General features: G+C 57.4%; 2 protein-coding genes across 2 annotated transcripts; both read right to left on the bottom strand.

Moving 5' to 3' along the window:
- Nucleotides 1-334: 334 nt before the first annotated feature.
- LOC129198284 (uncharacterized) lies at nt 335-12,492 on the bottom strand (the record flags this gene model as incomplete). Its single annotated transcript, XM_054807432.1, is given in 15 exon segments — nt 335-836; nt 1,840-1,895; nt 2,010-2,186; nt 2,421-2,471; nt 2,549-2,644; nt 2,874-2,930; nt 3,259-3,368; nt 9,965-10,015; nt 10,424-10,459; nt 10,566-10,685; nt 10,768-10,946; nt 11,037-11,152; nt 11,155-11,402; nt 12,149-12,195; nt 12,338-12,492. Coding segments are annotated over 15 exon segments (2,001 nt in total), but the record flags the coding sequence as incomplete, so codon positions are not given.
- A 1,101-nt stretch (nt 12,493-13,593) lies between these two features.
- LOC129198282 (uncharacterized) lies at nt 13,594-24,250 on the bottom strand (the record flags this gene model as incomplete). The annotated part of the gene is given in 13 exon segments (XM_054807431.1): nt 13,594-13,827; nt 14,179-14,229; nt 14,307-14,402; nt 14,632-14,688; nt 15,017-15,126; nt 21,723-21,773; nt 22,182-22,217; nt 22,324-22,443; nt 22,526-22,704; nt 22,795-22,910; nt 22,913-23,160; nt 23,907-23,953; nt 24,096-24,250. Coding segments are annotated over 13 exon segments (1,500 nt in total), but the record flags the coding sequence as incomplete, so codon positions are not given.
- Between the last annotated feature and the right edge of the window lie 840 nt (nt 24,251-25,090).

Raw genomic sequence — 25,090 nt, 5'->3', positions numbered from 1 at the left:
TTCTCCTCCCCGTCACGCACGCTCAGTGGTTTGAGTCAGTGGTCCTCAAGGGCTCTCTGGTGGTCGTCAGTGGTCGCGCACCCGTGTCCGCTGGATGACCCTCTTCTTGCAGGCATGCGCGGTATCCTTGCTGTGGATGCACCTGTCCATACCAACTTACTTCATAAGATTAATATCTCCAAACCTATTGTTCAGTTTGGTAGGGACTGTACATGGGACATAGCAGCATTGTACCTTGCCATGGTCAGTTAGCTTCATGACCTATTACCTTGGTTACAAACTAATTATCTCAACCTGATTCTATAGCTTCTGTTTCACCACCCCTATTCCACGGTTACAGCGGCACCCGTCGCGTGGTACATGCTGCCTCCTCGGGAAGACTTTTCACGCCCTGGCTCTCGCGCATGCACACGGTGGTGCTCGACCGCAGATCGCGGGGGGGGGGGGGCAGTGCCTTCCGAGGCAGGACGGCAACGCAGGGAAATGGTGGTGTGCCGGCAACGTCGAGACAAACTGCATACCGTAGCAGTCCGCTACCCACGAGTGGCTGTGACCTCCACGGACCCGTCTGCCCCTTACCAGCTGTGCTTCCACCACCTCCGGCAGCACAGTCTCCGGCGCCTCTGCCTCCTTCTTCCTCTGCTGCTGGCTGCAGGCAACAGGGCTTGCTTGGACGAGTTACGGACCTCCACGGTGTTGGATGCCGGACTAGTCCAGGCTTGTTGGTGCCGAATACAGGGCCATTAGGAGCCAGCAGAAGGGGCCCTGGGGGAGTCCAGCTTGGGCGAGAGCAGGGATTGAGCAACTTGCTTATCTTGCACTGATAAGCACCGGACCTGAACAGGGGCAGGAGATGAGCAATTTGTTCATCTTAACAAGCTGCAGCGCCTGACGGGTCTACTCCTCAATCAGCTGAGTGACGCCTGGGGTGAGGGGGAGCCTTCACAGCTTGACGTTACTTTGGTAAAACTAAACAGACCACCGCTCCTCTGTACTGAACGCCTTTGTTCTCCGCCACTGCCCCCCCCAGCCCCGATCAACTGCGCAACAAGCCTTGCTAAGGGCCAATCGGCACACAATACCTGACTTAGTCCCGCCTCGCCAAAAGTATAAATCTGGCATTTAGAAGCCTCTTCTTTGAGGATGAGAACTCCAACTATCCGGACGGGTCGACGGGCCTGGACCTCTCTCTCCTCCCCAAGCAGGGACGCCTCTTCGGTAAGACTTGCGCCTCCGATTATGTCGGATGTTACCCTGGGAAAACTATCATTAACAAAAGCGCTGAACTATTAACTTGAGCTCAAAATTGTTGCAGTAAGTGCATTTATCTACGGCAATTCCGAACTTTTATATCTGTCGCCTCAATAAATTACCTATTTTTCTTTTCAACTTTGCGAAGCTGTTTCAGTGAAAGTCCTTAGCGGGGCTCTGACAGGCAAACGTTGACTCTGATAAGTGGCTACACACATAATCCTTTAGACATAAACCGTTGACCAAGTCTGGGACTAAGACTGGACGCAGCCGCACCGAGGCTCCTCTCTGAGAAGGAGTTTAGAAAGCAAGGGGGCCCTTTCTGAACCTCGTGACTCAACGGGACGGCCTCCCTCAGCCACACATCAGACTTGTACCCTTTCACGTGACACATGGCCATGCAGGGGGTCCCCTTCCAAACATACACCACCCCAGGCAGGGACTGGGCTCCCCTGTCACACATGCTGCACATGCGCGTGCTGCACTTTCCCCCCACCCCATTGCCTGGCACCGGCATTGGCAGCCCCATCGCTCCGGGTGCTGCAGAGACCCCCTAGGACACCCATGTGGGGCAGAGGCCTAACTCACCGGATCTCTTCCTGCTCCACGGCCTCGTCAAGCTGCCCTATTTCCTGGCGCAGCACCTGGGAGAAGGAAGGGTCTGAGTCCCTGAGCCCGCCGCGGCCCTCCTCCAGCCCCCCCAGTCCCGCAGGGCCCGTGGGCACCCACCCGTTTTCCCCCGGCCCTTTCGGCACTACCTCATTGTAGCGCTTCTCCTCCTGCAGCCAGCCCTTCATCTGGGCACAGTGCTTGTCCCCCTGCAAAACACCGGGCGCATCATGCGGGCGGCTGGGCTGGCACCTGGGCACCCTCACCCCCCTCCAGCCCCAGGGCCACGCCCACTCGCTACCCCACTGCCCCAGGGCACTGGGAGACTGGGCGACCGGCAGGGCCAGGCAAAGGGAAGTAAGTGGTGGATGCCCCCAGCGTCTGGGGAAAACGGCCTCCCCGGTCACACTCCTGCCCATAGCCGCTGGGCAACCGGCGTGAGGTGACCCTCCTTCAGCCGGGGGGTTTGGACAAGACAAGATGACCTCCAGAAGTCCCTTCAAAGCTCTCAGCCCCAGCCGACTCAGCCCTGGGACTTGTGCAGAGGAGAGGACACCCACCTTGCTGTTGAACTTCTCTATGGCTTCGCGCACCTCCTGATGGGTCTCCTCCTGCGTGCGGAAAGGAGAGCAGGGGCTCAGGGCCTGCAGCCCCAGCCCCCGCGGACCAGGAGCCACTCCACACCTACCATATGCTGCAGTAGCTCCTTGCTCTTTGCCATGTTTGTGGAGCTCTGCACAGAACCTCTGCCGGCTGCTCCATCGGTCCCCAGAGCCTCTGCTGCCTGCAGGAATGGGGAACCATCAGATTCCCTGGCACAGCCGTGGACGCGCCTCGCCTGTGGCGCTGCCCCAGCTTCCCACGTCCCAGCGCCCATCAGCCACCTGCACACCCGCACCTGGCCAGCGGTCCTGCGCGCCCCTCGCCCTGTGCCCGGCTCGGCCGGCGCTAGCTGGCTGCACTGGCACCCCCCTCCCTGACCCTGTCAGGACGGGCCTCCTTCTCCCCTCTACCTTCTGCGCCTCTTCCAGGTTTGCGGGCGTCTCCCTCGTCTCCATCCGAAAGTTCTGCTGTGGGAGAGGAGGGGAAGAGGAGCAGCCGTCAGGGCAGCGGCACACTCCCACGAGCGCGCTGCCCTCCTCCGCCTTATCCCCTCCCGGCTCCCTTCGGGCACTGCCTTTGCCCTCGCGTCCCCTCTCCTTCCCAGCCCTGCAGGCACTGCGGGCAGACAGAGGGACCCCCAGGCCCAACTCTGGACACGGTCCACGCCTGGACGTGGTCCCGAGCGCCTGGCTCTTGCTGACCCTGCTCGAGCAGGGGCAAGGGCACGAGACAAGATGATCTCCAGAGGTGTCACAGCCCCAGGCCCCGGGGACACGGGGAACACTCCACACCTACCAGACACCGCAGCAGCTCCATGCGCCTTACTGACCACGCAAAGCGCTGCGCCAGTTGCTCCCAGAGCACGCGGAGGCCTTGCTTCACCACTTCTAGCTCCATGACTGGACCTGCGTGGTGGGAGCCATGGTCACGGTCATGGTCGGGGATGCCCAGGGCTGGCACGGGAGCCTCCCCCCAGAGAGGAGCACCGTCAGCCGCCTGCACTCACGCGCCTGCAGCCCCCACAGCCAGCGGTCCCGTGCGCACACGCGCACTAGTTCTGTGCCCGGCTGTGTGTGCGCCAGCTGGGGGCTGGGCACGTGGCAGGAGGGGGTGGGGGGCACCCGGGACCGGTCCCCCCCATCAGCCCCAGCAGCACACATGCGTCCTCCCCACCCGGCCCTGCCCCGGCCCAGGCAGCTGCCTTCCCCCCGCCGCTGGCAGACACGCGCAGACCCCCGGCCGAGGGCTGCGGGGACCGTGGCCATCCTCTGTTCTCACCTCCTGATGTGGTTTAGCCCCAGCCGGCCGCTGAGCACCACGCGGCTACTCACTCACCCCTTCCCCTGTGGGATGGGGAGGAGAACAGAAAAACAACGGCAAAGCCTCGAGGGTTGGGATAAGGGCAGGTTACTGGGACAACAAGGGAGAGGGAAAACAATGAACAACAGTACTGGTAACAGATATTAACAATGGGTAATAACAGAGAACAATTTACTGAGCCACCGACCTACCAACCAGATGCTCAGCCCGTCCGGGAACCACGCTGAAAACCGCGCTGCCCCTCCCCTGCCCGACTAGCCCCGCTTTTATGGTGAGCATGACGTCACATGGTATGGAATAGCCCCCCGGCCAGCTTGGGTCATCTGTCCTGGCTCCTTGTGAAATTAACTCTGTCCTTGCCAGAACCAGGACATTTTCCACCCCTTATTCTATACCATCTACGTCATGCCCAGATTATTTCACAGACACCATTTTCTTCCTCCATGGGCCATCACTCTAACGTGTCCATTGAGTTCATTTAGTCCATGGCTTTGGGTTCCATCTGCCATTACAGTCTCTCAGAGCAGGAACAATGGTGCGTGCTGCTGGATTGTTACACGCTGCATCCAGAGTTTCTTCACGGCTGGTGTATCTGGTATGGTCCATGCTCGCAGTCTGGACGTCAAAGATGTGATTTTTTTGATGAAGTTGCTGGGTACCAGTTGAAGTCAGTTCTAGTTCCAAAGTCCATCCTTCATTAGTTTTGGGTGATTCTTATGGTCATACCATTGATACAGTATATAGCTATTAGCATCATGCAATTTAATTTATTAGCTATTTTCACCCAAAATCTAATCCCCTTGGGGTACACGCCGGACTTCCCCATCTTTTCTCATCATCCACCCAGTGCACCCTGGTCCCTGAGCAAAAGCAATCCCACAGATGGGCTTGCCTTTGCCTGAAGCGGAGATAACCCAAACTGTTTTACCCAAAGTATTTTTCATGCGCACTACAGGAACTTTATCTCCTTCTACTGGGTGTGGTAATTTTGATTGGGCAGGGCCAGCTCGATTGGCAGATCCCCTAGTGTTAACTAACCAGGTGGCCTTTGCTAAATGGGTGTCCCAGTGTTTGAGGGTCCCACCACCCATTGCTCTCAGGGTAGTTTTTAGCAGTCCATTGTACCTTTCAATTTTCCCAGAGGCTGGTGCATGGTAGGGGATGTGATACACCCGCTCAGTACCGTGCTCTTTGGCCCAGGGGTCTATGAAGTTGTTCCGAAAATGAGTCCCATTGTCTGACTCAGTTCTCTCTGGGGTGCCATGTTGCCACAGGACTTGCTTTTCAAGACCCAGAATAGTGTTCTGGGCAGTGGCATGGGGCACGGGATATGTTTCCAGCCATCCAGTGGTTGCTTCCACCATTGTAAGAACATAACGCTTGCCCTGGCGGCTTTGTGGGAGTGTGATGTAGTCGATTTGCCATGCTTCCCTATATTTATATGTCAACCATCGGCCTCCATACCACAGAGGCTTTACCTGCTTGGCTTGCTTGATTACAGCATGTTTCACATTGATGGATGACCTGTGAGATGGCGTCCATGCTCAAGTCCACCCCTCGATCACGGGCCCATCTATATGTCGCATCTCTTCCTTGATGGCCTGAGGTGTCATGGGCCCACCAAGCTATAAATAATTCACCCTTACGCTGCCAGTCCAAATCCGCCTGAGCCACTTCAATCTTGGCAGCCTGATCCACCTGCTGGTTGTTCTGATGTTCCTCTGTGGCCTGACTCTTGGGTATGTGGGCATCTACATGACATACCTTTACAACCAGCTTCTCTAGCCGGGCAGCAATATCTTGCCACAATGGGGCAGCCCAGATGGGTTTGCCTCTGCGTTGCCAGTTGCTCCGCTTCCACTGCTGTAACCACCCCCACAGGGCATTGGCCACCATCCATGAGTCAGTATAGAGGTACAGTGTTGGCCACTTTTCTCTTTCAGCAATATCTAAAGCCAGCTGGATGGCTTTCACCTCTGCAAACTGGCTTGATTCACCTTGTCCTTCAGCAGATTCTGCAACTCGCCGTGTAGGACTCCATACAGCGGCCTTCCACCTTCGATGCTTTCCCACGATGTGACAGGACCCATCAGTGAAGAGAGCATATGGTTTCTCATCTTCTGTTAGTTTATTATATGGTGGGGCTTCTTCAGCACGTGTCACCTCCTCCTTTGGTGACATTCCGAAATCTTTGCCTTCTGGCCAGTCTGTGATCACTTCCAGAATTCCTGGATGACTGGGGCTTCCTATTCGAGCCCACTGTGTAATCAGTGCAACCCACTTACTCCACGTAGTGTCGGTTGCGTGATGTGTAGGAGGAGCCCTCTCTTTGACCATCCAGCCCAGCACTGGCAGTCGGGGTGCCAGGAGGAGCTGTGCTTCAGTGCCAATCACCTCTGAAGCAGCTCGAAGCCCTTCATAGGCTGCCAATATCTCCTTTTCCGTTGGAGTGTAGCGGGCCTCAGATCCTCTGTATCCCCGACTCCAAAACCCCAGGGGTCGACCTCGAGTCTCCCCTGGTACTTTCTGCCAGAGACTCCAGGTAGGGCCATTCTCCCCGGCTGCGGTGTACAACACATTTTTTACATCTGGTCCTGCCCGGACTGGCCCAAGAGCTAAGGCATGAACTATTTCTTGTTTAATTTGTTCAAAAGCTTGTCGTTGCTCAGGGCCCCATTTGAAATCATTCTTCTTCTGGGTTACGTGGTAGAGAGGGCTTACTATCAGACTGTAATTCGGAATGTGCATTCCCCAGAAACCCACAATGCCTAAGGCGGCCTGTGTCTCCTTTTTGTTGGTTGGTGGAGACATGGCTGCCATTTTGTTGATAATATCCATTGGGATCTGACGCCGCCCATCATACCACCTTATTCCTAAAAATTGGATTTCCTGCACAGGCCCCTTCACCTTACTTCGTTTTATGGCAAAGCCAGCCTGCAGCAGGATTTGGATTATTTTCTTCCCTTTCTCAGAAACTTCCTCTGCTGAGTTGCCCCATACAATGATGTCATCAATGTAGTGCAGGTGCTCTGGGGCTTCACCCTTTACCAGTGCAGTCTGGATCAGTCCATGGCAAATGGTGGGGCTGTGTTTCCACCCCTGGGGCAGTCGATTCCAGGTGTACTGGACGCCCCTCCAAGTGAAGGCAAACTGTGGCCTGCACTCTGCTGCCAAAGGGATCGAGAAAAATGCGTTAGCTATATCAATTGTGGCATACCATTTGGCTGCCTTTGACTCTAGTTCATATTGAAGCTCCAGCACGTCTGGCACGGCAGCACTCATCGGCGGTGTGACCTCATTCAGGCCACGATAGTCTACTGTCAACCTCCACTCTCCATTGGACTTCCACACTGGCCATATGGGACTGTTAAAGGCTGAGTGGGTTCTGCTGATCGCTCCCTGACCCTCCAGTTGACGAATTAGCTTGTGGATGGGAACCAGGGAGTCTCTGTTGGTGCAGTATTGCCGCCGGTGCACAGTTGTGGTAGCAATCGGCACCTGTTGCTCTTCAGCCCTCAGCAACCCTACAACTGAAGGGTCCTCCGAGAGACCGGGCAAACTAGACAACGGTTCCATTTCCTCCACTTCCAAGGCGGCTATTCCAAAGCCCACCAGTAGCCTTTTGGGTCTTTGAAGTACCCTTTCCGGAGGTAGTCTATGCCCAGGATGCACGGAGCCTCTGGGCCAGTCACAATGGGGGGCTTTTGCCACTCATTCCCAGTTAGACTTACTTCAGCCTCCAACAGAGTCAACTGTTGGGATCCCCCCGTCACACCAGAAATAGATATCGGTTCCACCCCTTCATAGTTCGATGGCATTAGGGTACACTGTGCACCAGTGTCCACTAGGGCCTTGTACTCTTGTGGGTCCAATGTGCCGGGCCATCGGATCCACACAGTCCAATACACTCTATTGTCCCTTTCCTCCACCTGGCTGGAGGCAGGGACCCTCTAATCCTGCTCATCATATTCACTACTCATCTCTTGCAGAAAGGACTTAGAAGTCCCTTCAAGAGGGTCATAAGTGCGATCAGGCCTTCCACTTGATCTGGGGGGCTGCGTGGTGGAAACTGGAGCAGCATTCCTTCTGGAAGAGTCCCTTTGTACAGCTGTCTTGCCTTGTAGCTCATGTACATGTGCCCGCAGGGTTGAGGTAGGCTTCCCATCCCATTTCCTCATGTCTTCTCCGTGGTCATGCAGATAAAACCACAGGATACCTCGTGGTGAGTATGCTCCATATCCCCTCTCCGGAGCAGAAAAACGCTTACTCCTAACAGCTGAAATACGGGTCTGCGCAGGTGGGGAGTACGATATATCGTCTTTGAGTTGCCGGACGTCCTGGAACAGTTTCCGCACAGCCAAGACGAGGGAGGAAGAAAGGCTCTCTTCATATTGCCGGAGTCGGCCAGGCACTTCATCCACTGTGGGTGCCTCTTCACTCTTCCAGTTGATGACTGCCAGTGAGTTGGCGTACGATGATGGTGCACTTCGTACAAATTTTCGCCACGTGGGTCGGGTACATTGGACTTCATCAGGGTCCGTGGGCAACTGTGCGTTGTCTGGATCATAGTAAACCGTCTCCTGCACAGCTAATTCCCTCAGATATTGGATACCTCTCTCCATGGTGGTCCACTCGCCCGGCCGACATACATCTTTGCTGAAAGGATACCTTTCCCTCACACTTGACAGGAGTCGCCTCCAGAGGCTGAGGGCCTGCGCCTTCTTCCCAATTGCCTTGTCAATGCCCCCTTCCCTAGACAAGGAACCCAGCTGCTTGGCCTCCCTGCCCTCCAGTTCCAGGCTACTGGCCCCGTTATCCCAGCAGCGGAGCAGCCAGGTAATAACGTGCTTCCCTGGAAGGCAGCTGAAATCTTTCCGCGTATCTCGCAGCTCACTCAGGGACAGGGATCGGGTGATCACTTCTGGTTCTGGCTCTTCTTCTTGTTCTCGTGATGGTCCCGGCTCATCATCATGTCTCACTAAGTGAACCAATTTCCTTGTGTATAGGGGCGACTGATACTGGTATGGGTTGATCTTTTGGCTCGGCTACAGTGCCTGTTGCGGGGGTTTGGGCAGCTGCAGGGCCTGTTGCAGGGGCTTGGACAGCTGCAGCGCCTGTGGGTCCGCTCTCTCCCCCTGGATGGTGCTGTCTACTGTCAAGCAGTGTTTGATAGATTGTGGCCAGGGCCCAGCACAGCAAGTTGTGTCTCCTTAGAATCCCCACAGCATTTTCCTTTCAAATATTCTACCATTTTATGAGGGTCTTGCAGTTGTTCAGGAGTGAAGCTCCAAACCATTGGGGGTGAAAAGGTCTCTAGATACCCGCCCATACTCTCCCACATGCCATGCCAGCCCTGACCATTCAGCCTTGGGGAAGATCCCTGGGTGGTATTCTTGAAACAATTTTTGCTAACCCTGAACAGGAGTTGGAAAACATTCAGGAGACCTAGCAATAGGAATATACTGGCCTGAACATTCCAAGGGTATTCAAAATTCTCAAAAATTGTCGTGACCAACCAAAAGGGAAAAGGGGAGGTGAAAGAGTGGGAGAAGGTATCCCCCCCGTCTTCCCCATAGATTGGGTGCAATTATTAATCAATTCTGAAAGATATTGACCAAGGTACGGGCCTGACGAAAATGCTACGTACAAGTACCAGCTCAGACTCATGACTTTCCATGATATCTTATCATAAGTCATTATCACACAATACAACAATATGAGAACAGGAACCCCTCTTCCAGAGGTGATAAACAGCGCCGCAGGGATTACATAGAGTAAACACGGGTTTACAAACCAGAGCCATGTGACCAAACAGAACATCATTATGACCAGAGACTGCTTCAAGAACATTAAAAATGCTTATAACAATTTTGCTGTAACACACTTGGGTGAGACTTGTCCTTATGACAACCCCTCATGCCCCACGTTGGGCGCCAAAAAGACTGTCGTGGTTTAGGCCCAGCTGGCAGCTGGGTGCCACGCATGGTGAATGCCCCCAGCGTCTGGGGAAAACGTCCTCCCCAGTCACGCTCCTGCCCATAGCCGCTGGGCAACCAGCGTGAGGTGACCCTCCTTGAGCGGGGCGGTTTGGACAAGACAAGATGACCTCCAGAAGTCCCTTCAAAGCTCTCAGCCCCAGCCGACTCAGCCCTGGGACTTGTGCAGAGGAGAGGACACCCACCTTGCTGCTGAACTTCTCTACGGCTTCGCGCACCGCCCGATGGGTCTCCTCCTGCGTGCGGAAAGGAGAGCAGGGGCTCAGGGCCTGCAGCCCCAGCCCCCGCGGACCAGGAGCCACTCCACACCTACCATATGCTGCAGTAGCTCCTTGCTCTTTGCCATGTTTGTGGAGCTCTGCACAGAACCTCTGCCGGCTGCTCCATCGGTCCCCAGAGCCTCTGCTGCCTGCAGGAATGGGGAACCATCAGATTCCCTGGCACAGCCGTGGACGCGCCTCGCCCGTGGCGCTGCCCCAGCTTCCCACGTCCCAGCGCCCATCAGCCACCTGCACACCCGCACCTGGCCAGCGGTCCTGCGCACCCTTCGCCCTGTGCCCGGCTCGGCCGGCGCTAGCTGGCTGCAGAAGGGGTGACATGCCCCTTGGGGACAGGGGACAGGGACAGGCTGGATGTGCCGTTACCTGCAGGGGAGTTGTCTCCGGGGAGGGGAGTGTAACCTGCAAGAGGGAGTAGAGGGGGTGAGGAGGCTCTGTGTCACCCCAGGCCACAGTCCCTGTCCCCCCCCGGCCACTGTCCCCATCGCCGTCCCCCCCGACCGCTCACCCAGTGCCGGTGGCCTGGCCCGGTACTGGTAGAGGCCGGCAATGAAGGTGCTGAGCCCCAACACCATCAGCACAGTGGCCGCAGCCACCTTCCCCATCAGCCCTGGCGACAAGGTGGGACCTGTGGGGACACGGTGGGGGTGAGCAACGACGTGGTGAGGACCCAGGGGTCTGGGTGGGTGTCCCGTCCCCCCCCGACTCACCCCAGTCCTCCAGGAGGGGCCGGTCCAGGCTGGCGTGTTGCACTGAGCACGTGAAGGTGTCTCCGGCCAACGGGGCCACCATCAAGGTGACCTGCGCCTGGTAGGTCCAGTCACCGTTGGGGATGGCGGAGATGGGGGGGTGCTCACCGGGGCCCACGACGTCCCTGTTGTGCAATGTCCTCGTGCAACATCAATGCACCGTCCCCATGCAATGCTCCGTGCAACACCCGTATGCAACCCCCATGCAACATCCCCGTGCAACACCCCACGCCACACCCCACGCCACGTCCCCGTGCAAAGCTCCTGTGCATGATGCCCCTGTGCAAAGCCCCCGTGCGCTGCAGGCCTCACTCCTCCACATCACCATCTGGGCCCAGAATTGGGGGGGGTCAGGTCGTCACAAGCCCAACGCCGGGCTTCGGCGCGCTGCACCCAGGCGGTGCCGTTGTTGAGGATGGCAGCGAGTTGGGTGGCGACGGGGTGGAGCAGCCCCCAGTCACAGGGGACGAAGCGCTGGGCGTCGGGGTCGTAGCAGACCAGCGGGTTCTTGTTGAAGACGAGGGCCAAGTTGAAATCCAGCATGGAGCCGTTGGCCGCCAGCGGGCAGGAGCTGGCCACGTGCACCAAGAAGGCGCCTACGAGGGGGACGCGGGGGTGGGCAGGGTCCCCAGGGGTCGGACCCCCCCCAAACCTGCTGCACGCCCCTGTCCCCCCACATCCTACCTGCCCCCCGGCAGCTCAGCACCAGCCCCAGCACCCCGAGCACCCACATGGGCGGCTGTGGGTGCTGGTGCGTCCGGCACGGCGGGCGAGCTCCGGCCTCTCCCTGCAGCGCCCGACCTTCATTCCTGCCACCGGCCCGCTCCCTCCTCCTCCCCCTCCTGTTCCTCCTCCTGCTCCTCCTCAGGGCTTATCCCCAGGGATTTGGCCCCGGGATCCCACGTCACCGGCGATGGGCAGCGCAGGGCTTCGCCCCGAGGGGACTGTGCCCCAGGGCTGGGCTTGGCACCGCGGGAATCCCGCCTGTCCCTTCCCAGTGGGGAAACTGAGGCACGCCTCTTGGGTGTGGCTCTCTGGGGAGTGCAATCCTGCTGCACCCCAATAGCAGAGAGCAGAAAAGCCACCACCACGTCCTCCCTGTGGCCAGCTGCTGCCCTTCCATCCTTTGGCAGTGGGGAAACTGAGGCACGCCTCTGGGGAATGGCTCTTTGGGGATGGGGCACGAACCAGCCCAACCCCAATAGCAGGCAGCGGAGAAGTCATGGCTGCACCCATCTCCCAGCCTTCCCCAGTGGGGAGCCGCAGCGGCTGGAGCAGGTGTCCGGCCCATTGCACCTGCTGCCCAGGAGCAGGGCCCTGGGGACCCAGAGGGGACACTCACTGCAGCCAATACATGAAGCTGCGTCTCCTCGCCAGCAGGTCCCTCTCCTGCAGGTCAACACAGAGCAAGGACACTTGTCAGGCACTGCCGCGCGGTCGGGACAGCTGGGGGTGCGCGGTGCCCCTCCGCCTTGCGCAGGACTACAGCCCACGCGTGGCTGTGAGCTCCATGGAGCAGTCTGCCCCTTACCAGCTGTGCTTCCACCACCTCCGGCAGCACAGTCTCCGGCGCCTCTGCCTCCTTCTTCCTCTGCTGCTGGCTGCAGGCAACAGGGCTTGCTTGGACGAGTTACGGACCTCCACGGTGTTGGATGCCGGACTAGTCCAGGCTTGTTGGTGCCGAATACAGGGCCATTAGGAGCCAGCAGAAGGGGCCCTGGGGGAGTCCAGCTTGGGCGAGAGCAGGGATTGAGCAACTTGCTTATCTTGCACTGATAAGCACCGGACCTGAACAGGGGCAGGAGATGAGCAATTTGTTCATCTTAACAAGCTGCAGCGCCTGACGGGTCTACTCCTCAATCAGCTGAGTGACGCCTGGGGTGAGGGGGAGCCTTCACAGCTTGACGTTACTTTGGTAAAACTAAACAGACCACCGCTCCTCTGTACTGAACGCCTTTGTTCTCCGCCACTGCCCCCCCCAGCCCCGATCAACTGCGCAACAAGCCTTGCTAAGGGCCAATCGGCACACAATACCTGACTTAGTCCCGCCTCGCCAAAAGTATAAATCTGGCATTTAGAAGCCTCTTCTTTGAGGATGAGAACTCCAACTATCCGGACGGGTCGACGGGCCTGGACCTCTCTCTCCTCCCCAAGCAGGGACGCCTCTTTGGTAAGACTTGCGCCTCCGATTATGTCGGATGTTACCCTGGGAAAACTATCATTAACAAAAGCGCTGAACTATTAACTTGAGCTCAAAATTGTTGCAGTAAGTGCATTTATCTACGGCAATTCCGAACTTTTATATCTGTCGCCTCAATAAATTACCTATTTTTCTTTTCAACTTTGCGAAGCTGTTTCAGTGAAAGTCCTTAGCGGGGCTCTGACAGGCAAACGTTGACTCTGATAAGTGGCTACACACATAATCCTTTAGACATAAACCGTTGACCAAGTCTGGGACTAAGACTGGACGCAGCCGCACCGAGGCTCCTCTCTGAGAAGGAGTTTAGAAAGCAAGGGGGCCCTTTCTGAACCTCGTGACTCAACGGGACGGCCTCCCTCAGCCACACATCAGACTTGTACCCTTTCACGTGACACATGGCCATGCAGGGGGTCCCCTTCCAAACATACACCACCCCAGGCAGGGACTGGGCTCCCCTGTCACACATGCTGCACATGCGCGTGCTGCACTTTCCCCCCACCCCATTGCCTGGCACCGGCAGTGGCAGCCCCATCGCTCCGGGTGCTGCAGAGACCCCCTAGGACACCCATGTGGGGCAGAGGCCTAACTCACCGGATCTCTTCCTGCTCCACGGCCTCGTCAAGCTGCCCTATTTCCTGGCGCAGCACCTGGGAGAAGGAAGGGTCTGAGTCCCTGAGCCCGCCGCGGCCCTCCTCCAGCCCCCCCAGTCCCGCAGGGCCCGTGGGCACCCACCCGATTTCCCCCGGCCCTTTCGGCACTACCTCATTGTAGCGCTTCTCCTCCTGCAGCCAGCCCTTCATCTGGGCACAGTGCTTGTCCCCCTGCAAAACACCGGGCGCATCATGCGGGCGGCTGGGCTGGCACCTGGGCACCCTCACCCCCCTCCAGCCCCAGGGCCACGCCCACTCGCTACCCCACTGCCCCAGGGCACTGGGAGACTGGGCGACCGGCAGGGCCAGGCAAAGGGAAGTAAGTGGTGGATGCCCCCAGCGTCTGGGGAAAACGGCCTCCCCGGTCACACTCCTGCCCATAGCCGCTGGGCAACCGGCGTGAGGTGACCCTCCTTCAGCCGGGGGGTTTGGACAAGACAAGATGACCTCCAGAAGTCCCTTCAAAGCTCTCAGCCCCAGCCGACTCAGCCCTGGGACTTGTGCAGAGGAGAGGACACCCACCTTGCTGTTGAACTTCTCTATGGCTTCGCGCACCTCCTGATGGGTCTCCTCCTGCGTGCGGAAAGGAGAGCAGGGGCTCAGGGCCTGCAGCCCCAGCCCCCGCGGACCAGGAGCCACTCCACACCTACCATATGCTGCAGTAGCTCCTTGCTCTTTGCCATGTTTGTGGAGCTCTGCACAGAACCTCTGCCGGCTGCTCCATCGGTCCCCAGAGCCTCTGCTGCCTGCAGGAATGGGGAACCATCAGATTCCCTGGCACAGCCGTGGACGCGCCTCGCCTGTGGCGCTGCCCCAGCTTCCCACGTCCCAGCGCCCATCAGCCACCTGCACACCCGCACCTGGCCAGCGGTCCTGCGCGCCCCTCGCCCTGTGCCCGGCTCGGCCGGCGCTAGCTGGCTGCACTGGCACCCCCCTCCCTGACCCTGTCAGGACGGGCCTCCTTCTCCCCTCTACCTTCTGCGCCTCTTCCAGGTTTGCGGGCGTCTCCCTCGTCTCCATCCGAAAGTTCTGCTGTGGGAGAGGAGGGGAAGAGGAGCAGCCGTCAGGGCAGCGGCACACTCCCACGAGCGCGCTGCCCTCCTCCGCCTTATCCCCTCCCGGCTCCCTTCGGGCACTGCCTTTGCCCTCGCGTCCCCTCTCCTTCCCAGCCCTGCAGGCACTGCGGGCAGACAGAGGGACCCCCAGGCCCAACTCTGGACACGGTCCACGCCTGGACGTGGTCCCGAGCGCCTGGCTCTTGCTGACCCTGCTCGAGCAGGGGCAAGGGCACGAGACAAGATGATCTCCAGAGGTGTCACAGCCCCAGGCCCCGGGGACACGGGGAACACTCCACACCTACCAGACACCGCAGCAGCTCCATGCGCCTTACTGACCACGCAAAGCGCTGCGCCAGTTGCTCCCAGAGCACGCGGAGGCCTTGCTTCACCACTTCTAGCTCCATGACTGGACCTGCGTGGTGGGAGCCATGGTCACGGTCATGGTCGGGGATGCCCAGGGCTGGCACGGGAGCCTCCCCCCAGAGAGGAGCACCGTCAGCCGCCTGCACTCACGCGCCTGCAGCCCCCACAGCCAGCGGTCCCGTGCGCACACGCGCACTAGTTCTGTGCCCGGCTGTGTGTGCGCCAGCTGGGGGCTGGGCACGTGGCAGGAGGGGGTGGGGGGCACCCGGGACCGGTCCCCCCCATCAGCCCCAGCAGCACACATGCGTCCTCCCCACCCGGCCCTGCCCCGGCCCAGGCAGCTGCCTTCCCCCCGCCGCTGGCAGACACGCGCAGACCCCCGGCCGAGGGCTGCGGGGACCGTGGCCATCCTCTGTTCTCACCTCCTGATGTGGTTTAGCCCCAGCCGGCCGCTGAGCACCACGCGGCTACTCACTCACCCCTTCCCCTGTGGGATGGGGAGGAGAACAGAAAAACAACGGCAAAGCCTCGAGGGTTGGGATAAGGGCAGGTTACTGGGACAACAAGGGAGAGGGAAAACAATGAACAACAGTACTGGTAACAGATATTAACAATGGGTAATAACAGAGAACAATTTACTGAGCCACCGACCTACCAACCAGATGCTCAGCCCGTCCGGGAACCACGCTGAAAACCGCGCTGCCCCTCCCCTGCCCGACTAGCCCCGCTTTTATGGTGAGCATGACGTCACATGGTATGGAATAGCCCCCCGGCCAGCTTGGGTCATCTGTCCTGGCTCCTTGTGAAATTAACTCTGTCCTTGCCAGAACCAGGACATTTTCCACCCCTTATTCTATACCATCTACGTCATGCCCAGATTATTTCACAGACACCATTTTCTTCCTCCATGGGCCATCACTCTAACGTGTCCATTGAGTTCATTTAGTCCATGGCTTTGGGTTCCATCTGCCATTACAGTCTCTCAGAGCAGGAACAATGGTGCGTGCTGCTGGATTGTTACACGCTGCATCCAGAGTTTCTTCACGGCTGGTGTATCTGGTATGGTCCATGCTCGCAGTCTGGACGTCAAAGATGTGATTTTTTTGATGAAGTTGCTGGGTACCAGTTGAAGTCAGTTCTAGTTCCAAAGTCCATCCTTCATTAGTTTTGGGTGATTCTTATGGTCATACCATTGATACAGTATATAGCTATTAGCATCATGCAATTTAATTTATTAGCTATTTTCACCCAAAATCTAATCCCCTTGGGGTACACGCCGGACTTCCCCATCTTTTCTCATCATCCACCCAGTGCACCCTGGTCCCTGAGCAAAAGCAATCCCACAGATGGGCTTGCCTTTGCCTGAAGCGGAGATAACCCAAACTGTTTTACCCAAAGTATTTTTCATGCGCACTACAGGAACTTTATCTCCTTCTACTGGGTGTGGTAATTTTGATTGGGCAGGGCCAGCTCGATTGGCAGATCCCCTAGTGTTAACTAACCAGGTGGCCTTTGCTAAATGGGTGTCCCAGTGTTTGAGGGTCCCACCACCCATTGCTCTCAGGGTAGTTTTTAGCAGTCCATTGTACCTTTCAATTTTCCCAGAGGCTGGTGCATGGTAGGGGATGTGATACACCCGCTCAGTACCGTGCTCTTTGGCCCAGGGGTCTATGAAGTTGTTCCGAAAATGAGTCCCATTGTCTGACTCAGTTCTCTCTGGGGTGCCATGTTGCCACAGGACTTGCTTTTCAAGACCCAGAATAGTGTTCTGGGCAGTGGCATGGGGCACGGGATATGTTTCCAGCCATCCAGTGGTTGCTTCCACCATTGTAAGAACATAACGCTTGCCCTGGCGGCTTTGTGGGAGTGTGATGTAGTCGATTTGCCATGCTTCCCTATATTTATATGTCAACCATCGGCCTCCATACCACAGAGGCTTTACCTGCTTGGCTTGCTTGATTACAGCATGTTTCACATTGATGGATGACCTGTGAGATGGCGTCCATGCTCAAGTCCACCCCTCGATCACGGGCCCATCTATATGTCGCATCTCTTCCTTGATGGCCTGAGGTGTCATGGGCCCACCAAGCTATAAATAATTCACCCTTACGCTGCCAGTCCAAATCCGCCTGAGCCACTTCAATCTTGGCAGCCTGATCCACCTGCTGGTTGTTCTGATGTTCCTCTGTGGCCTGACTCTTGGGTATGTGGGCATCTACATGACATACCTTTACAACCAGCTTCTCTAGCCGGGCAGCAATATCTTGCCACAATGGGGCAGCCCAGATGGGTTTGCCTCTGCGTTGCCAGTTGCTCCGCTTCCACTGCTGTAACCACCCCCACAGGGCATTGGCCACCATCCATGAGTCAGTATAGAGGTACAGTGTTGGCCACTTTTCTCTTTCAGCAATATCTAAAGCCAGCTGGATGGCTTTCACCTCTGCAAACTGGCTTGATTCACCTTGTCCTTCAGCAGATTCTGCAACTCGCCGTGTAGGACTCCATACAGCGGCCTTCCACCTTCGATGCTTTCCCACGATGTGACAGGACCCATCAGTGAAGAGAGCATATGGTTTCTCATCTTCTGTTAGTTTATTATATGGTGGGGCTTCTTCAGCACGTGTCACCTCCTCCTTTGGTGACATTCCGAAATCTTTGCCTTCTGGCCAGTCTGTGATCACTTCCAGAATTCCTGGATGACTGGGGCTTCCTATTCGAGCCCACTGTGTAATCAGTGCAACCCACTTACTCCACGTAGTGTCGGTTGCGTGATGTGTAGGAGGAGCCCTCTCTTTGACCATCCAGCCCAGCACTGGCAGTCGGGGTGCCAGGAGGAGCTGTGCTTCAGTGCCAATCACCTCTGAAGCAGCTCGAAGCCCTTCATAGGCTGCCAATATCTCCTTTTCCGTTGGAGTGTAGCGGGCCTCAGATCCTCTGTATCCCCGACTCCAAAACCCCAGGGGTCGACCTCGAGTCTCCCCTGGTACTTTCTGCCAGAGACTCCAGGTAGGGCCATTCTCCCCGGCTGCGGTGTACAACACATTTTTTACATCTGGTCCTGCCCGGACTGGCCCAAGAGCTAAGGCATGAACTATTTCTTGTTTAATTTGTTCAAAAGCTTGTCGTTGCTCAGGGCCCCATTTGAAATCATTCTTCTTCTGGGTTACGTGGTAGAGAGGGCTTACTATCAGACTGTAATTCGGAATGTGCATTCCCCAGAAACCCACAATGCCTAAGGCGGCCTGTGTCTCCTTTTTGTTGGTTGGTGGAGACATGGCTGCCATTTTGTTGATAATATCCATTGGGATCTGACGCCGCCCATCATACCACCTTATTCCTAAAAATTGGATTTCCTGCACAGGCCCCTTCACCTTACTTCGTTTTATGGCAAAGCCAGCCTGCAGCAGGATTTGGATTATTTTCTTCCCTTTCTCAGAAACTTCCTCTGCTGAGTTGCCCCATACAATGATGTCATCAATGTAGTGCAGGTGCTCTGGGGCTTCACCCTTTACCAGTGCAGTCTGGATCAGTCCATGGCAAATGGTGGGGCTGTGTTTCCACCCCTGGGGCAGTCGATTCCAGGTGTACTGGACGCCCCTCCAAGTGAAGGCAAACTGTGGCCTGCACTCTGCTGCCAAAGGGATCGAGAAAAATGCGTTAGCTATATCAATTGTGGCATACCATTTGGCTGCCTTTGACTCTAGTTCATATTGAAGCTCCAGCACGTCTGGCACGGCAGCACTCATCGGCGGTGTGACCTCATTCAGGCCACGATAGTCTACTGTCAACCTCCACTCTCCATTGGACTTCCACACTGGCCATATGGGACTGTTAAAGGCTGAGTGGGTTCTGCTGATCGCTCCCTGACCCTCCAGTTGACGAATTAGCTTGTGGATGGGAACCAGGGAGTCTCTGTTGGTGCAGTATTGCCGCCGGTGCACAGTTGTGGTAGCAATCGGCACCTGTTGCTCTTCAGCCCTCAGCAACCCTACAACTGAAGGGTCCTCCGAGAGACCGGGCAAACTAGACAACGGTTCCATTTCCTCCACTTCCAAGGCGGCTATTCCAAAGCCCACCAGTAGCCTTTTGGGTCTTTGAAGTACCCTTTCCGGAGGTAGTCTATGCCCAGGATGCACGGAGCCTCTGGGCCAGTCACAATGGGGGGCTTTTGCCACTCATTCCCAGTTAGACTTACTTCAGCCTCCAACAGAGTCAACTGTTGGGATCCCCCCGTCACACCAGAAATAGATATCGGTTCCACCCCTTCATAGTTCGATGGCATTAGGGTACACTGTGCACCAGTGTCCACTAGGGCCTTGTACTCTTGTGGGTCCAATGTGCCGGGCCATCGGATCCACACAGTCCAATACACTCTATTGTCCCTTTCCTCCACCTGGCTGGAGGCAGGGACCCTCTAATCCTGCTCATCATATTCACTACTCATCTCTTGCAGAAAGGACTTAGAAGTCCCTTCAAGAGGGTCATAAGTGCGATCAGGCCTTCCACTTGATCTGGGGGGCTGCGTGGTGGAAACTGGAGCAGCATTCCTTCTGGAAGAGTCCCTTTGTACAGCTGTCTTGCCTTGTAGCTCATGTACATGTGCCCGCAGGGTTGAGGTAGGCTTCCCATCCCATTTCCTCATGTCTTCTCCGTGGTCATGCAGATAAAACCACAGGATACCTCGTGGTGAGTATGCTCCATATCCCCTCTCCGGAGCAGAAAAACGCTTACTCCTAACAGCTGAAATACGGGTCTGCGCAGGTGGGGAGTACGATATATCGTCTTTGAGTTGCCGGACGTCCTGGAACAGTTTCCGCACAGCCAAGACGAGGGAGGAAGAAAGGCTCTCTTCATATTGCCGGAGTCGGCCAGGCACTTCATCCACTGTGGGTGCCTCTTCACTCTTCCAGTTGATGACTGCCAGTGAGTTGGCGTACGATGATGGTGCACTTCGTACAAATTTTCGCCACGTGGGTCGGGTACATTGGACTTCATCAGGGTCCGTGGGCAACTGTGCGTTGTCTGGATCATAGTAAACCGTCTCCTGCACAGCTAATTCCCTCAGATATTGGATACCTCTCTCCATGGTGGTCCACTCGCCCGGCCGACATACATCTTTGCTGAAAGGATACCTTTCCCTCACACTTGACAGGAGTCGCCTCCAGAGGCTGAGGGCCTGCGCCTTCTTCCCAATTGCCTTGTCAATGCCCCCTTCCCTAGACAAGGAACCCAGCTGCTTGGCCTCCCTGCCCTCCAGTTCCAGGCTACTGGCCCCGTTATCCCAGCAGCGGAGCAGCCAGGTAATAACGTGCTTCCCTGGAAGGCAGCTGAAATCTTTCCGCGTATCTCGCAGCTCACTCAGGGACAGGGATCGGGTGATCACTTCTGGTTCTGGCTCTTCTTCTTGTTCTCGTGATGGTCCCGGCTCATCATCATGTCTCACTAAGTGAACCAATTTCCTTGTGTATAGGGGCGACTGATACTGGTATGGGTTGATCTTTTGGCTCGGCTACAGTGCCTGTTGCGGGGGTTTGGGCAGCTGCAGGGCCTGTTGCAGGGGCTTGGACAGCTGCAGCGCCTGTGGGTCCGCTCTCTCCCCCTGGATGGTGCTGTCTACTGTCAAGCAGTGTTTGATAGATTGTGGCCAGGGCCCAGCACAGCAAGTTGTGTCTCCTTAGAATCCCCACAGCATTTTCCTTTCAAATATTCTACCATTTTATGAGGGTCTTGCAGTTGTTCAGGAGTGAAGCTCCAAACCATTGGGGGTGAAAAGGTCTCTAGATACCCGCCCATACTCTCCCACATGCCATGCCAGCCCTGACCATTCAGCCTTGGGGAAGATCCCTGGGTGGTATTCTTGAAACAATTTTTGCTAACCCTGAACAGGAGTTGGAAAACATTCAGGAGACCTAGCAATAGGAATATACTGGCCTGAACATTCCAAGGGTATTCAAAATTCTCAAAAATTGTCGTGACCAACCAAAAGGGAAAAGGGGAGGTGAAAGAGTGGGAGAAGGTATCCCCCCCGTCTTCCCCATAGATTGGGTGCAATTATTAATCAATTCTGAAAGATATTGACCAAGGTACGGGCCTGACGAAAATGCTACGTACAAGTACCAGCTCAGACTCATGACTTTCCATGATATCTTATCATAAGTCATTATCACACAATACAACAATATGAGAACAGGAACCCCTCTTCCAGAGGTGATAAACAGCGCCGCAGGGATTACATAGAGTAAACACGGGTTTACAAACCAGAGCCATGTGACCAAACAGAACATCATTATGACCAGAGACTGCTTCAAGAACATTAAAAATGCTTATAACAATTTTGCTGTAACACACTTGGGTGAGACTTGTCCTTATGACAACCCCTCATGCCCCACGTTGGGCGCCAAAAAGACTGTCGTGGTTTAGGCCCAGCTGGCAGCTGGGTGCCACGCATGGTGAATGCCCCCAGCGTCTGGGGAAAACGTCCTCCCCAGTCACGCTCCTGCCCATAGCCGCTGGGCAACCAGCGTGAGGTGACCCTCCTTGAGCGGGGCGGTTTGGACAAGACAAGATGACCTCCAGAAGTCCCTTCAAAGCTCTCAGCCCCAGCCGACTCAGCCCTGGGACTTGTGCAGAGGAGAGGACACCCACCTTGCTGCTGAACTTCTCTACGGCTTCGCGCACCGCCCGATGGGTCTCCTCCTGCGTGCGGAAAGGAGAGCAGGGGCTCAGGGCCTGCAGCCCCAGCCCCCGCGGACCAGGAGCCACTCCACACCTACCATATGCTGCAGTAGCTCCTTGCTCTTTGCCATGTTTGTGGAGCTCTGCACAGAACCTCTGCCGGCTGCTCCATCGGTCCCCAGAGCCTCTGCTGCCTGCAGGAATGGGGAACCATCAGATTCCCTGGCACAGCCGTGGACGCGCCTCGCCCGTGGCGCTGCCCCAGCTTCCCACGTCCCAGCGCCCATCAGCCACCTGCACACCCGCACCTGGCCAGCGGTCCTGCGCACCCTTCGCCCTGTGCCCGGCTCGGCCGGCGCTAGCTGGCTGCAGAAGGGGTGACATGCCCCTTGGGGACAGGGGACAGGGACAGGCTGGATGTGCCGTTACCTGCAGGGGAGTTGTCTCCGGGGAGGGGAGTGTAACCTGCAAGAGGGAGTAGAGGGGGTGAGGAGGCTCTGTGTCACCCCAGGCCACAGTCCCTGTCCCCCCCCGGCCACTGTCCCCATCGCCGTCCCCCCCGACCGCTCACCCAGTGCCGGTGGCCTGGCCCGGTACTGGTAGAGGCCGGCGATGAAGGTGCTGAGCCCCAACACCATCAGCACAGTGGCCGCAGCCACCTTCCCCATCAGCCCTGGCGACAAGGTGGGACCTGTGGGGACACGGTGGGGGTGAGCAACGACGTGGTGAGGACCCAGGGGTCTGGGTGGGTGTCCCGTCCCCCCCCGACTCACCCCAGTCCTCCAGGAGGGGCCGGTCCAGGCTGGCGTGTTGCACTGAGCACGTGAAGGTGTCTCCGGCCAACGGGGCCACCATCAAGGTGACCTGCGCCTGGTAGGTCCAGTCACCGTTGGGGATGGCGGAGATGGGGGGGTGCTCACCGGGGCCCACGACGTCCCTGTTGTGCAATGTCCTCGTGCAACATCAATGCACCGTCCCCATGCAATGCTCCGTGCAACACCCGTATGCAACCCCCATGCAACATCCCCGTGCAACACCCCACGCCACACCCCACGCCACGTCCCCGTGCAAAGCTCCTGTGCATGATGCCCCTGTGCAAAGCCCCCGTGCGCTGCAGGCCTCACTCCTCCACATCACCATCTGGGCCCAGAATTGGGGGGGGTCAGGTCGTCACAAGCCCAACGCCGGGCTTCGGCGCGCTGCACCCAGGCGGTGCCGTTGTTGAGGATGGCAGCGAGTTGGGTGGCGACGGGGTGGAGCAGCCCCCAGTCACAGGGGACGAAGCGCTGGGCGTCGGGGTCGTAGCAGACCAGCGGGTTCTTGTTGAAGACGAGGGCCAAGTTGAAATCCAGCATGGAGCCGTTGGCCGCCAGCGGGCAGGAGCTGGCCACGTGCACCAAGAAGGCGCCTACGAGGGGGACGCGGGGGTGGGCAGGGTCCCCAGGGGTCGGACCCCCCCCAAACCTGCTGCACGCCCCTGTCCCCCCACATCCTACCTGCCCCCCGGCAGCTCAGCACCAGCCCCAGCACCCCGAGCACCCACATGGGCGGCTGTGGGTGCTGGTGCGTCCGGCACGGCGGGCGAGCTCCGGCCTCTCCCTGCAGCGCCCGACCTTCATTCCTGCCACCGGCCCGCTCCCTCCTCCTCCCCCTCCTGTTCCTCCTCCTGCTCCTCCTCAGGGCTTATCCCCAGGGATTTGGCCCCGGGATCCCACGTCACCGGCGATGGGCAGCGCAGGGCTTCGCCCCGAGGGGACTGTGCCCCAGGGCTGGGCTTGGCACCGCGGGAATCCCGCCTGTCCCTTCCCAGTGGGGAAACTGAGGCACGCCTCTTGGGTGTGGCTCTCTGGGGAGTGCAATCCTGCTGCACCCCAATAGCAGAGAGCAGAAAAGCCACCACCACGTCCTCCCTGTGGCCAGCTGCTGCCCTTCCATCCTTTGGCAGTGGGGAAACTGAGGCACGCCTCTGGGGAATGGCTCTTTGGGGATGGGGCACGAACCAGCCCAACCCCAATAGCAGGCAGCGGAGAAGTCATGGCTGCACCCATCTCCCAGCCTTCCCCAGTGGGGAGCCGCAGCGGCTGGAGCAGGTGTCCGGCCCATTGCACCTGCTGCCCAGGAGCAGGGCCCTGGGGACCCAGAGGGGACACTCACTGCAGCCAATACATGAAGCTGCGTCTCCTCGCCAGCAGGTCCCTCTCCTGCAGGTCAACACAGAGCAAGGACACTTGTCAGGCACTGCCGCGCGGTCGGGACAGCTGGGGGTGCGCGGTGCCCCTCCGCCTTGCGCAGGACTACAGCCCACGCGTGGCTGTGAGCTCCATGGAGCAGTCTGCCCCTTACCAGCTGTGCTTCCACCACCTCCGGCAGCACAGTCTCCGGCGCCTCTGCCTCCTTCTTCCTCTGCTGCTGGCTGCAGGCAACAGGGCTTGCTTGGACGAGTTACGGACCTCCACGGTGTTGGATGCCGGACTAGTCCAGGCTTGTTGGTGCCGAATACAGGGCCATTAGGAGCCAGCAGAAGGGGCCCTGGGGGAGTCCAGCTTGGGCGAGAGCAGGGATTGAGCAACTTGCTTATCTTGCACTGATAAGCACCGGACCTGAACAGGGGCAGGAGATGAGCAATTTGTTCATCTTAACAAGCTGCAGCGCCTGACGGGTCTACTCCTCAATCAGCTGAGTGACGCCTGGGGTGAGGGGGAGCCTTCACAGCTTGACGTTACTTTGGTAAAACTAAACAGACCACCGCTCCTCTGTACTGAACGCCTTTGTTCTCCGCCACTGCCCCCCCCAGCCCCGATCAACTGCGCAACAAGCCTTGCTAAGGGCCAATCGGCACACAATACCTGACTTAGTCCCGCCTCGCCAAAAGTATAAATCTGGCATTTAGAAGCCTCTTCTTTGAGGATGAGAACTCCAACTATCCGGACGGGTCGACGGGCCTGGACCTCTCTCTCCTCCCCAAGCAGGGACGCCTCTTTGGTAAGACTTGCGCCTCCGATTATGTCGGATGTTACCCTGGGAAAACTATCATTAACAAAAGCGCTGAACTATTAACTTGAGCTCAAAATTGTTGCAGTAAGTGCATTTATCTACGGCAATTCCGAACTTTTATATCTGTCGCCTCAATAAATTACCTATTTTTCTTTTCAACTTTGCGAAGCTGTTTCAGTGAAAGTCCTTAGCGGGGCTCTGACAGGCAAACGTTGACTCTGATAAGTGGCTACACACATAATCCTTTAGACATAAACCGTTGACCAAGTCTGGGACTAAGACTGGACGCAGCCGCACCGAGGCTCCTCTCTGAGAAGGAGTTTAGAAAGCAAGGGGGCCCTTTC

This window comes from Grus americana, chromosome 32 (assembly GCF_028858705.1).
Source record: "Grus americana isolate bGruAme1 chromosome 32, bGruAme1.mat, whole genome shotgun sequence".
Taxonomy (NCBI): domain Eukaryota; kingdom Metazoa; phylum Chordata; class Aves; order Gruiformes; family Gruidae; genus Grus; species Grus americana.
This window is presented reverse-complemented; position numbering and strand designations above follow the sequence as displayed.